This window comes from Amblyraja radiata, chromosome 12 (genome assembly GCF_010909765.2).
Source record: "Amblyraja radiata isolate CabotCenter1 chromosome 12, sAmbRad1.1.pri, whole genome shotgun sequence".
In the NCBI taxonomy this organism is placed as follows: domain Eukaryota; kingdom Metazoa; phylum Chordata; class Chondrichthyes; order Rajiformes; family Rajidae; genus Amblyraja; species Amblyraja radiata.
The window spans coordinates 2,522,040-2,536,483 of record NC_045967.1 but is presented as its reverse complement, the minus strand read 5'-3'; the positions used below and the strand labels follow the sequence as shown (position 1 = coordinate 2,536,483).

The 14,444-nt window shown below is 41.2% G+C and overlaps 1 protein-coding gene across 1 annotated transcript in view; it reads left to right on the top strand.

Annotated features, from left to right (window-relative positions):
* chmp1b (charged multivesicular body protein 1B) overlaps positions 1 to 7,852 on the top strand; it is a 31,211-nt gene extending 23,359 nt beyond the window's left edge. The window contains exon 8 of the mRNA XM_033030108.1: positions 5,182 to 7,852. Coding sequence (XP_032885999.1) covers positions 5,182 to 5,226 — 45 coding nt within the window. The 3' untranslated portion in view covers positions 5,227 to 7,852. The remainder of the gene's footprint in view (positions 1 to 5,181) is intronic.
* The last annotated feature ends 6,592 nt before the right edge of the window (positions 7,853 to 14,444 follow it).

Below are 14,444 nucleotides of genomic sequence, written 5' to 3'. Positions count from 1 at the left end.
GTGTTTACTGTACCTGCTGTTTCTGCGAACCTGCGCTGGAACGGGGATTCCCTTGCAGACAACAGCTCCAGCTCCATTGCAATTGAGGATTCCCTCAGTCGGCAGCTCCAGTTCCTGGGAGATCCTGCCCGTTGACTCCGGAGATCTTCCCGGCGTTTCCAGGTACAGTACCTGTGATCCTCAGTCGAGTCGGGTGTCTCCAGCTATCGAGGGATCGTTGATAGTCGGGGGCAGCTGCGGTAGATCGTGATATCGCTAGTGCATTCAAGTGCACTAGCAGCTTGTCCGTTACGGCACCGATTTCTGCCGTTTCTCCGATCCAGGTGAGTTGAATGAAGCTATAAGTAATTCTCTTCTGTTGAGCTGCTGGCAAAATGTCACCACAGGCAGGCACCATCTTAATTCAATGCAGATCTGCATTGCAGACCAGGTGGTAATTGACTTAATCTATCCCAATGTGTTGTGCATCAACAGTGAACTAGTGGTGTAACTGTGTCATGTGTAACATTGAATCCTACAGTCATGTTTCATTGTACAAAGACATTGCCACTGGTTGACTGGGTCACTGCTCATTAATTCCGGTGGTTCCATTTCATCTGGCATCGCAATATCACTTACCTTACAGTGATTTTCATTTTTAAGTTTTAAACACATTTTTTCTGCTCTCCCACTCCATCACCAACTTTCTGTACCTCGGCAACCGTGCACAAAGAAAATGCTAATGTTTTAATTAATATCATAATTCTGCTTATTGTTGTACTTGCATTGCACTTGGGGGAAGAAAATCCTCGGCAATATTTATCGGCACCTTCTATGGGCAGCTGCTCTTGTCGTGAAGAGCCACTAGATGGCGTGTCAGAATGGAAATGCCAAATGCTGTGCACGTTGACATTGAAATCCAAGCCTAGGACCTCATCAAGCTGCATTTGAGAAATAAGCAACAATGGGACATTTGATTATATCAATGAGAAATGATTTAAAAAAAGTTAAAGAAGACTGTGGGTTTGACAATCAGAAATTGGAAACATTTAGATTATTTTCATGTTCATAAGTTATAATAGTAGAATTAGGCCATTCGGCCCATCGAGTCCACTCCGCCATTCAATCATGGCTGATCTCTGCCTGCTAATACCATTTTCCTGCCTTCTCCCCATAATCTTTGACATCAATTCTAATCTTGTACCTTTTGTATTTTGTATTTAATTTTGTGCCTTTATATTCACTCCTTCCAACAAAAGCACTTCAGGAAAGTCTTGGAAAGAATGCAGCAAAATGTACAGATTGGTTTTAGGGGTGGTTTATTTCAATTGTAACGATGGACTGGAATCTTCCTGCAGCAAAGCAGATGGAGAGTAAATTTGAAAGAACTAAACATTAATTAATTATGTTAATAGTTTAATTGAGGAACCAGGGGATACATTTAAAATAATGGCAATAATTACAATTAAAACGCAAAGTACTTATGCTAAAACTCCAGGAAAAGCGCTCAGCTAAGAAAAGCAAACCCAAAACAAAAGTATTATCTAATTAAATACATCAACTTACAATAAATGACTCAATATGCGAAAACAAAAGCTACCTACATATTAATTCTCTTTATAAAATAAACAAATCCTGTAGATGCAAGTATATCATTGGGGTTATCAAGTGGGCACCTCCCTTCATTGGTGTTTCGTTGAATTAGGCCCACGACACCTCACGAGGGCTCACCAGTTGGTTCTGACGTCCCAGAACCTACCTGCTCTCACCACCTATGCTCCCAGTATCTACTAAATAAAGGAAGCTGCAGCCAATGAGCTCACTCTAACAAATGCTAAACACCTGCATCCTATCTGCCACTAACCCTAGCCAATCATTAAGCTTGCAACATCACAAATATCACCCTTGCTGCCAACTCTACATATCTAAGCCTTTTCCTTTCATAAGCCTCATCCACTAAGTTCTTTCAAGGCACCGTCAGTTCTATAAAATACACTATCTGCTGACTAACTGACCATAACACTATATCAGGCCTCAAACTAGTAGTAATTATTTCCTGCGGAACAACAAGCTTTCCTCCTAAATCTACCCGCATCTCCCAAACATTGGCTCGCCGTAACTGGCCTGACTCCTGTCTGCAAACTTCCCTCCTCTACCTTTCTCTCCCTCACGGACAAAATGGATTGCTACACTCCCAGTCCTGATGTCTACTGAATTCACCTGTACTCTCCTCTCAATTGCTGCAGAGATACACTTCAATACATGGTTATGCTGCCAAGTATACCAACCCTAAGAAAAACTAGTCCTAAATCCTGACAAAATATGCCTCAACATTGCCTCCTCTGAACACCAGGGGCATACCGGGTTCCCACCTACCCATTGTTTGAGGTTTTGTGGCGATGGTAGCACATAAATAGCCCTTATAAGGAAACTTACAAAACTCAATTTTCCCAGTTCATCCACTGTCCTTGCTTAACCGGAGCTACTGCCCGTACACATCTCACTGCATCCTCCTGACGATGTACCTGCTCTTCAACCAATTTCCTCCTCTGTGAGATGGAGTGGGCATTTTTAAGCAGAGACTGATTTCGATGTACCGACCTCAAGTGTCACCTAACCATGTTCTCTGGAGATGCTGCCTGACTAGCTAAGTTACTTTGGCACTTTGTCGTGTTTTTGTAAACCAGCATCTGCAGTTCCTTGTTTCTAAATAGTATGACTAGGTTTAGTACTAAACACCACAGATGCAGCCTTCAGCAGATTACGAGCCTCCTGGTTCATCCAGGTTGAAGAAGACTTAAGGGCCTGTCCCACTGTACGAGGTAATTCAAGAGTTCTCCCGAGTCCCCTGATTCGAACTCGGAGAATTACGGTAATAGCCATTCGTAGGTACTCCGGGCTCTCGTGGACATTTTTCACACTGTTGAAAAATCTTCACGAGCTTACCGCGTTTCCCGAGTACCTGCCGTTAGCGTTACGAGCCGCTAAGAGACGTCCCAAGCTCCGACGTACATTCTACGTACTTACCACGAGTTTGATTTTTTTTTTAAACTCGGGAGAGCTCTTGGATAAACTCGTATAATGGGACAAGCCCTTTAGAATGCTTGTGTACACATTCATCCACAGAGTTCTTTACAAAGTCAGTAACGACTGTGGCATATTCATTCAGTTGTGGTGAACATGGATCAGATTCAAAACAGTCCTGTGACTGTTTCTCAGCCTCCCATAACCACCTCTTTGTAGTCCTCTTCCCCATTGCTGTGCTTTTTAGAATTTGCTTGTATACAGTAAGAAGCAGCACAGCCTGGTGGTCAGATTTTCCAAAGTGTTGGCGAGGGATGGAGTGGTATGGCAGTGGTCGAGTGTATTACTTCCATTAGCATTGGAAATTACCTATTGATAGTAGTTAGACAGATGTTTCTTCAAGCTAACTTGGTTGAAGCCCCCGGTCGGTGATGGTAGGGAAGGCGCTAGGGTGTGCCGTTTTGTGCTTGCTGATTGCAGCGTTCAATTCACCAAGTATTAGCTGGATGTCTGCCTGAGGTGGGATGTAGACTGCAGTCAGGTTAATGGAGGAGAACTCCCTCGACAGGTAGAACCATCGGCACATAACTACCGGATGTTCAAGTTCAGGAATGCAGGAAAAAGATAAGTGACACGTTTAAACACTGTGATGAATTTATCAAGAAGCAGATGCTGCTGCCTTTTCCTTGATGTCATTGTGCGGTCCAAATGGTGAGTGGAAAAGCACTCGGGCTGGAGTGCTGTGTCTGGAGAGTTGTTGAAGAGAGAACACACCAATCTCTCATGTCTCTCTGATGTAACAGTCTGTGTCTTGGGTCTTCTCTCTTGTTCTCCAGTGATTGAATATTGTCCAATACGATGCAAGGCAGAGGGGGAATGGCATGCTCTGATGCTTTGGTCTTACCTGGAGGCCTCCGTGTCGCTTCCAGGTGCTGTGTTTGTGTTCCAGGTGGTCGGGTCCACATGTACATCAGGATAATTGTACAATCGATAATGCCTTTAAATAGCTGTAAGATCAATTTCCTTTCAAATGTTTGTAGTTCTGACTGCAAATGTCAGTTTTAATGGGTTAAGACATGAGTATTCTCTTGCAGGATGCCTGCAAACTGTTGCTTCTCTCCTGCGCCATTTTGGTCAACAACAATCAGTGCAGATTGGTGTGAAACTGGAGTCGCGTCTAGACCAGACCACCAATAAGATGTTTCCTTCCTTGTTTTACTTTTACAACAGTTTAATAACATATTCAGAGCTGCCAAGTAGTACGGATTTTCCGTATTTTGTACGGAAATGCGATCAGAATACGGATGTACGACTTTGCTTTGTTAAATATGGATTTTTTTTAAATCGGCCCAACTTCCTGTTTCACCTTACTAGTTAAAAAATGCAAGGAATATAAAAAGTCATACTGTACCTCTAAAGATGATAGCAGATTAAATATATTAGTTTTTTACATTTCGAGACCTGGATGATCATTTTTGAAAAGGTTGATTTGCCTGTGCTGTCGGCTCCAGCTCTATGGGTTCTACATATAGCGCTACCGGCTGGAGTGCTATTGGCTTTAAACATAGCGCTATGGGCTTTACACATAGTGCTATGGCCACAGCGCCATGGGTCACAGACTTCGGGGAGGAGGGAGGGAGGGAGGGAATAAGAGAGGGGGGGGAGAATAAAGGAAGGAGAGAGGGAGGAAGAGAGAGGGTGGGTGGGAGGGAAAGGGCGAGGGAGGGAAAGGGAGAGGGAGGGAGGGAGAGCGGGAGGGAGGGAAAGAGAGGGAGAAAGCGAGGGAGGGAGAGGGAGGCTTCCAAATTGGCTTCGACATCATCATCTGGTGCTAAAAGCAGGAAGCAGTCGTTATACAGCAGTATACAAAGAGGGCAATGAATGCACTGTCAAGTAAGGCGAGTAGAACACATGTCAATTGGTAGCAAAGTTATGCATTCTTGTACTCTTACATGGGTATGACCGCACATAAAAAATAACATTTTTTTCAGCAAAATGGCACCGCATAAAAATATTGATTTCCTCAGCAAAATACTGATTTTCAGGCACTAGAATACTGAAATGCTCTGACAAAACTTGGCAGCTCTGCATATTTGACATTTATAGTTAACTACTGATTTAGAATAGAAGCTGCTGAGCTACTCCAGCATTTTGATTTATTTTGATTGTGTTTTACAGGATGATCTTTCCCAAAGACTTTCGAAACTTCGAGATCAAGTGTAACGATGGGAAAACAATTGGCCTTATTACCTAATGCAAATGGGGGAAAATGTGTGGCTGTAATATATTGATAATGATATATTAATATTCTTTTGTAGTTTAGTCACTGGTATGCTGTCACCAGAAAAGTCTATGTTCAGTTGTAAACCTAAAAGATGGTTAATTCAATAAGTAAGCCACATTACTTCCTTCAGTTCATTTATCTTTTTTACACATTATTGCCTGATATAAACTGGGAATCTACTTTTTGGGGGAGGAAAGTTAAGGTGCACTTTTCTATTTGGATGAAGCAGTCTACAATCTCTGCAGTGAGACAGTTTCCCCTCTAAAATGTATTACAATTTTGCTATGGAAAAATTGTATCTTATTGTGCTGATTGCATCACATTTAAAAACACATTTGGATTAAGAGGATTGAAAATATTTTTGTACTATGACATCCTGTTTTCACCATACTTTGGAAGGTCTTATTTTAACCTGCTTTAAATTTAACTTATGGACAGCTCTTGGTCTAATTGTTGGAATATTCCCCAACTATTATAACATTTAATCTATTTAAGAAGTCTGAACAAAACATTTTTTGTGAGATAACCTCATTAAGTAGGGATATAAAATAAGCCCTATTGTAAATCTGATGATGATTGCACACTGATTACTAGGCTGCTGTGTCTGGACGAGGTTTTCATGTTAGCATGATTTTTTTTATTTTGGATTTCTTCCGCTGTACCTTGACCTTACAATTAAAGGTTCTTTAAACTAAAATACGTGTATTACTCTGAATTGAAACAGTCCTGCCCATTCTGAATCCTCCTTTGACAACAGCTGTTCATTCAAATTGCAGGCCTAATTTTCTTAACCTAAGGGGCACTGATCTGCTTTTCTCTTCTTAAAAAAAAAAAGCAGTGCTGTAGTCTTAAAATTAAAAAATTAAAAATTAAAAAAAACTTTTTCTGGGTTCCTTTCTGCAATAAGTTCACAAAGGTTTATAACATTCTGTGTTTTCTAATGATTAGAAGCTAATGTTGAATTTGTTTTGTTTCTGTGTGGCTGATGCAGATGGTGATTTGCCCTCGCCCTGTCATTTCTTTCTTTAACAACCTGAAGGATGTCAGAGTGGTTTTCTCTGAGTACACTTGCCTATTTTTTGTTTTTCATTCTGCAAATACTTTTTTTCTGCTGAATAATTTTCTATTCTTTCCGACTGAAATAGTAATTCTTCAAGCAATATGGCTTTTAACAGATAATTGAGGGTGAAATGATGCCCTCCTTGACCGATAAAACTGTTCTGTGCATTATTCTGCTCATTGCATGCCTCTTTTACTTCCTCTCTCTTGCTGTCCAATGCAGTGAGATCAGCCAATACCTCACCTGGATAAGTTTTTCGATTGCTGATAAGGAATCAAACATGATTGTGGTGAATCTGCATCTGTCATATTCAAAGCCATGGAAGAGGGTAGGCATCCCATATATTTGACTTGTGGATTTGATTTTTAGGGTCTGGAATTATTCCATGGTTAATTGGCACGCATTTAGTCATCACTTGCATACAATTACCACAGCATGTGTTACCAATTATAATTTGCACAAGGAACTAACCTTGTAGATCAACATGAATTCATTGAACCAATTCTTTTTTCTGAGTTGGAATTCAATTGTGCTGTACCATTATGATCAATGCTGTTGCATTCTGCTGGGAAGATTTATTTGTGTAATTTAAAACCCATGGTTTTGCTTTATAATTCATTTCAGAGGAGCATACATGCCTGGGATATAAATACTTTCAAGGCCCCAACTAGCCCATTCCTATTTTTGATTTGTATGTAAGTGTCCACTGTGAATGTGTGAAAATACGATGGTTCAGGTTTTTGTCATAGTGTAAAACATTGGCTAGACTACCCTTGAAATAGTGGTACCATTCTGATCATCACACTGCAGGAATGATATGGCTGTCGTAGAGAGATTGCAGAAGAGGTTCACTAGGATGTAGCCTGGAATGGTGGGCTGTAGTTATAAAGAAAGATTGGATCGGAGGATTTTATTCTCACTATTACGTAAAAGGCTGAGGGGTTTCTTATAGAGGTTTATACATTCATCAGGGGCTTGGATAGAATAGATTATCAGAACATTATTTTCAGGGCAGGGAAGTCTAGAACTATAGGGCACAGGTGTACATTGAGGGGAGAAATTTAAAGGAAATCTAAAGTGGGAGAAAGGGTCTGTTTCACTGATATATGATTCTATTAACTATTAATTAATCTCTGATATTGCCAAATTAAAATCGGTATGCTTTTATTTGGTCATTCGTTCCCTTTTTTGACTCTATACACTTTATCCCCTACTTCCATAATTGAATTGACATTGAATTCAACCAACCTCATTTGCCTTGCATAACACTCGCTGCTTGTTTCTCCAACCATTTAACTTGACTGGTCCGTTTTGGAGTTGCATGCTTGTTTGTGTTACAATTTGTACTCAACAGCTTGCAACACAATTTTTAAAAACGAAATGTGCATGAAGTCTTGCTGACACAAGATGATATGACGTGCCCTGCTGCATTGTAATGTGGCCAATTTACTGCATGGCTCAAGCCTTTGAGGTTTCTTATTGAAATTAAAATAATCATGAACAGACTTGTACTATGTGTGTGAGATGAATATTTCCTGCCAGTTTCCAGAAGAACATTGGAGTTTGTGTTGAGTCTCACTTATCTGGATTATACTTTGCCTTCCTACTAAAGAAAACAGTTTCCACTTTTGCTTTGCAATGTTATTTTGTTCGGGGAGACGGATGGGAATATTTGCAGGGATCGATTTTGAGAAGCTGTAAATCAGTAATCTAATCTAAGACATCTAATAACTTCAGGAATCAGAAAAACAAAGCTCTATGGTTGAAGTTATCTGAGCCTTGGGATTAATTTACTGGTCTGAAATAGATAGCTGGTTTTATTCATGTGGGTACGTAAATGCATGATGCAAAATTAATTTTAACCTTTGAATGCGGTTTAACTAAAATATACCTTTAGTTCAGAGATGCTGGCCCTTCGGCCCAGCTAGTCCGCGCCGACCATCAATCACCCGTCCACTAGTTCTGTTATCCCACTTTCATATCCTACACACATGGGGCAATTTACAGAAGCTAATTAATCTACAAACCCACATGTCATTGTGAGGAAACTGAAGGAGACCCACATGGTCACAGGGAGAAAGTGTAAACTCCGCACAGCGCACCCGAGGTCAGGATCGAACCCAGGTCTCTAGCCATGAGGCAACAGGTCTACCAGCTTTGCCACCAGATGGTGGAATATGGTATGAAAGGAAGGTGAGTAGTGAAATGTAGAACTGAAAGGAAGGATTGTGAGTAGATGGGAAGGGAGTGCCATTAGGGGATCCGTAAGGAATAATGGTGGATAATGAGCAAAAGGATGAGGGGAGAGGAACAAGGTGATGGGGGTGGATAGAAAAGTGTGTGAAAGGACCTGGGTAAATGAGATGTAGAGGGGCAAGCATTAGTGTGGGGAGATATGTGAAATTGGAGAATTCCATGTTCATGTTGCTGAGTGGTGCCTACCCAAGTGGAATACCGAGTGCTGTTCTTCCTTTCAGATCCACAATCTGCAGTGCTTTGTTTTCTCCACATACTACCTCCACCCTTTGCGAATATCTCGAACCTTCACTCACCCATCTCTAGTCTTCTCTTATCCCACCCCTTCCCTCTTTCTACCAACTATCTCACTTCAACCAGCCTTGAAGAAGGGACCAAGCCCAAAATGTCATCTGTCCATTTCCCTCCACAGACTCTGTTTAACTCGCTGAGATCCTCCAACAGTTTTGTTTTTTTACTGAAGATTTCACCAACTATGGTCACTTGTGTCTCCTTTCCGAAACTAGTCTTAGTTTTAGTTGAGAGATACAGCGCAGAAACAGGCTCTTCAGCCCATCGAGTCCGCAGCAACTAGCACTATCCTACACACACTAGGATAATCCAATCAACCTACAAACTTGTACATCTTTTGGAGTGGGAGAAAACCGAAGATCTCGGCGAAAACCCAAACGGTCACGGGGACAATGTACAAACCCCGTACAGACTGCACCCGTAGTCAGGATTGAACCCGGGTCTCTGGCACTGTAAGGCAGCAACTCTGCTGCTGCCCATAGTTGTAAATGGAAAAAAAAGTTTATGAAATTGCACACATTTTTCAAAATTTCCATTGTATTTTTTGGCTTAAGGCTTTATTTTCCCATCCATTGTATGCCCCAGGCAGTCTCTTTCTCCATCACCTGACACATTTGAAATGTTATAACATCTTGAGACAATTGCTCTTCATTGCCAACACAATATACCCTAGTGCTTTTTAGAGGCTCCTGTTTGTACAAACACCAGGAATTGATAGGTCAGCAATAAATTCAGCCTTTCATTTCCATGGAAGACATGATCCGTGTCCTGAGGCAGAAGATTAAATGACGGTTGTAATTTTCTTGCATAATAGTCTATAGTCTAGTAAGAATATGTTCTCCAGATGGCTAGAAGAAGGAACCTTTCTGCTTCTGGTATTTGCTTATATGTATGACTTGATTTTTTTCATTGTTTCCAAATACATGAACAACAAATGGAACACTTTTTTTGAGCATGGTGTAAGACTAAAAGGATTATTTTAAATTTACATTTTAAGTTGTGTCATTTTATTGCAATTATTAAAGTTCTTGCAGTACTTTTGAGAGGTCTGCACAGCTGCATCTGGAGCACGTTTACATTTAGAAAGGTATGATTTTCTTCCATGAATTACAACATGCATTCACTTCGTAATTTCATTTCTGTGCTTGGCTATTTTGACTGGAAATAAACCAATTAAGCGGTTGGGGGCTGCTAATAATATTTATTTCCCCCAATTTGACAAAATGTTTAGGGATTATGACTAAAAGACAAAGTGCTGGAGTAACTCAGTGGGTCAAGCAGCATCCCTGGTGAACATGGACAGGTGACATTTCAGGTCGGGACCCTTCTGACTCAGAATTATGGGATTATAAATGGTGTATTACTTTCTGGGATATACTGTAGTATCTGGGATTATGAATGTTATATTACTTTCAGCATCATCAAATACATCATTTTCAACTTCAAGTTCAAGTGAGTTTATTGTCATGTCCCCCTGATAGGACAATGAAATTCTTGCTTTGCTTCAGCACAACAGACCATAGTAGGCATTGACTACAAAACAGATCAGTGTGTCCATATACCATTATATAAATATATACACACATGAATAAATAAATTGATAAAGTGCAAATAACAGATAATGGACTATTAATGTTCAGAGTTTTGTCCGAGCCAAGTTTAATAGCCTGATGGCTGTGGGGAAGTAGCTATCCCTGAACCTGGTTGTTGCAGTCTTCAGGCTCCTTAACATTTTAAATGTAATTGTACCTCAGCATTTGTGTCCTCTTTTCCAACCTCTGTTGAACAAGAGAACATATAACTATATCGCGTATTAGATTTCTTGAGCCTGAGGATATATGTGAAGGATTGCAAGGATCCGAACTTGCTATTTTATAGTTTAGAGGTACAACGTGGAAATGGGTCCTTCGATCATCAATCATCTGTACATTATTAGTTCTATGATATCAAACTTTCGCATCCTGCACACTGGAGACAATTTACAGAAATTAATTAACCTACAAACCTGCACATCTTTGTGGGAGGAAACTGGAACATCCAGAGAAAACCGGGGCATCTTGGTTGGCAGGGGCATGTTGGGCCGAAAAGGCCTGTTTCCACGCTACATGACTGCCTCTATGAAACTGGTTCTCAGTGGTGAACAAATTCCGCATGTGATCAAATCATTGGCAATTATTCATTGAGAATTGGAGGTGGGTATTCTTTTGGAAATGAATATTCATTCATTTACAAGAACATATTATGAGTTGTACTTGCAATACCCTTGTCATGCTGTTGTGGGACATTTAAATCTGTTAGGGATTCATGGCAGAGGGGGAAATATAACATCATGCACTTTCTAAGAGAAAGTGATTTTTTATGCCAGTCCATTTTCAGACAGATGAGGGAATCTCATGAACTATGACAATGCTGATGACATTTCGTATCATTGTGTGTAATGAGCTACTGATAAATAGTTAAGTCTCACAGTGCTTGTGGGAAGCTAATTGCTAATAATAATAATATAATAATAATAATATATTTTATTGTCATTGCACATAAGCGCAACGAGATTTGGTATGCAGATTTGATATAAATAAAATTTAGATTTAGATATCCCGAGAACATGGATTGTAAAAAGAACAGTAAAATAGTCAAAACTGTTCAAACAGACTAAGGGGGTAGATTGGATTTAATCATGAACAATAACAAAATAGTACAATTGGAAAGCAATGGTATTCTCAGAATTCTATCTTTGCACTGCAGAAAGTATGCTGACTGGTTGCATCATAGCTTGGTATAGCAATTGCAACACACAGGGATGCAAGAGGCTGCAGAGAGTGGTGTGTCACAGGCACAGACAGCCTTCTTCCCCATTGAATGCATCTACATGAGGTGCTTCTCCAAGAAGGTGGCATGTAACATTAAGGATTCTTGCCATTCAGCCCATGGCCTCTTCTCGCTGCTACCTTTGTGAATGAGGTACTGAAACCTGAAGACCCAAACCGTCATGTTGAGGAACAGCTCTTTCTGACAACCAACGGGTTCTTGAACAAATCTGCAAAACCCTAATCCTACCTTTGGCAACAAAAGGGGCAGCACAATGATGCACCTGATAGAGCTGCTGCCTCGCAGTGCCAGAGACCCTGGTTTTATCCTGACCTTGGGCGCTGTCTGTGTGGAGTTTGCATGTTCTCCCTGTGACTGCATGGGCTTCTTCCAAATGCTCCAGTTTCCTCTCTCATCCCAATAATGTGCAGCTTGTAGGTTAATTGGCCTCTGTAAATTGCCCCTAGTTTGTAGGGAATGGGATTGCAGAAAAGTAGTGTGATGGTCAGTGTGGACTCGATGGGCCGAATGGCTTGTTTCCATGCTGTATCACTAAACAAAACTAAAACACCACAAACCACATTTTGCACTACTGTGGACTTGATTTCTCATTGTTTTTGCACCAGTGTCGTGGTTATAGTTTATATAGTTTGTGTTTTGTCTGAGTTTCTGTTACCTGCAGAATTATAAGACCACAAGACACATGAGCAGAATTAGGTCTGTCCTATCGAGTCTGCTCCACCATTCGATCGCGGCTGATCTATTTTTCCCTCTCAACCCCATTCTCCTGCCTTCTCCCTGCAAGCAATAAATCCCACAGATTCACCGTCGTCTGGCTAAAGAAATCCCTCCTCATTCCCATTCTAAAAGACCCTCCTTTTATTCCGAGGCTGTGCCCTCTGGTCCTCAACTCTCCCACTACTGGACAAATCCTCTCCATGTCCACTCGATCTAGGCATTTCACTATTCAGTAGGTTTGAATGAAATCTCCTCATGCATCTAAACTTCAGCGAGTACAGGACAGAGCTTTAAAAGCTGCTCATACTTTAATGCAGTCAACTCCAGGATCATTCTCGTAAACCACCTTAAGTCCCTCTCCAATGCCAGCACATCCTTGCTCGGATATGGGGCCAAAATTGCTCATACTATTCTAAATGTGGCCAGAACAGTGCCTAATAAAACCTCAGCATTATATCTTTGTTTCTATGTTCTAGTCCTCTCGAAATGAATGCAAACATTACATTTTTCTTCCTTACTGCCACCTGACTCAATCCTGCAAATTAATCTTTTGCGGAATCCTTCAACAGCACACCCCACTCCCTTTGCACCTCTGATGCCTGAATCCGCTCCCCATTTAGACAATAGTCGTCTGCTTCATTCCTTTTACCAAAGTACATGATCGCACACTTTGGTACACTGTATTCCATTTGTCACTTCTTTACCCTCTTTCCCAACCTGTCCAATTAATTTTGCTGAATCCCTGCTCATTAACATATAACGTGAAGAGTAATGGCCCCTGCACTGACCCCTGTGGAACACCACTAGTCACTGGCAGCCAAACAGAAAAATACCCCTTTATTCCCACTCTGCCATGCCTCTAATGCCACGGGCTCCTATCTTTTTTCACAGCATCAAATGCGGCACCTTATCAAATGGCTTCTGAAAATCCAAGTAAACAACATCCACTCGCTCTCCTTTGTCGTTTCTTGCTAAGGATTGGATTTAATTCCTTGCCAACAGAGACACCTGTCTGTTGTTTCAATAGGATGTGTAACCTTGGATGTTCAGCGCCCAGCTCTGATCCCCTCTCAGCCACGTCTCTGTAATACCCACAACGTTGTACCTGCCAATTTCTAATTAAAGATCCTATAGCGGATACTAATCAAAGATCCGATAGACCACTCCTGCTAAATGCAATGGGCTGACGTGTAGTATGCAACGGAGCGGAACGTGGGCCTTTTTTTCATTCATTTCCATAATCGGGCCGGGCCCGACCCGACTCGCAGTGTAATCAACGTTGCGGGGGAACAGTTTGTGTTAATAAATTAAAATTCTGAAAATGAGAAGATTTTTACCAAATAACTTTTATTTTTACGAGGATGTTTCCGTAACCGGCTTCCATCTCCGCACTATTGTCCTATGGGATCTTTGGCGTGGAGACGGAAGCCGGTTACGGATATGGGGCCATAAATTACCCATGAATCTGCCCATGACTACTACATCATGTTTCGCCGAGTGGACTACCTTGCTCGCTATAGGATCTTTGTTTCTAATGGCGCCATAAGCTCATCCACCTTTTTTCATGTACTCAGTGCATTTAGATATTGCATCTTCAGTTCTGTATTCACCGCCCTTTTCAAATTGGTCCCCATATTGCCTGACGTTAAACTCTTATCGCATTCTAAACTTTCTGTCCTATTTCTTATTCTGGAGACTACGCAACGTCTCCTGCACTCTCCTTCCGTTTCTACATACTTTTCCAATCTGACGAGCCAACCCCTCCACTGTATATTATAAAGCACAATCTACAGCCCCAGTAATGTGATTTGCCAGGAACTTTGTTTAACCAAAGCCCTGCAGGGTTCAGGTGGAGTCTGTCCCATTGTAACAGCTCCCTTCTTCCCCAATACTGATGCCAATGTCCCATGAATTCAAACCCACTTCTCCCATACCAATCAGTGAGCCCTGGAGTCACAGATTAATAGTCATACAATGTAGACGCAGGCCCTTCGGCCCAACTTG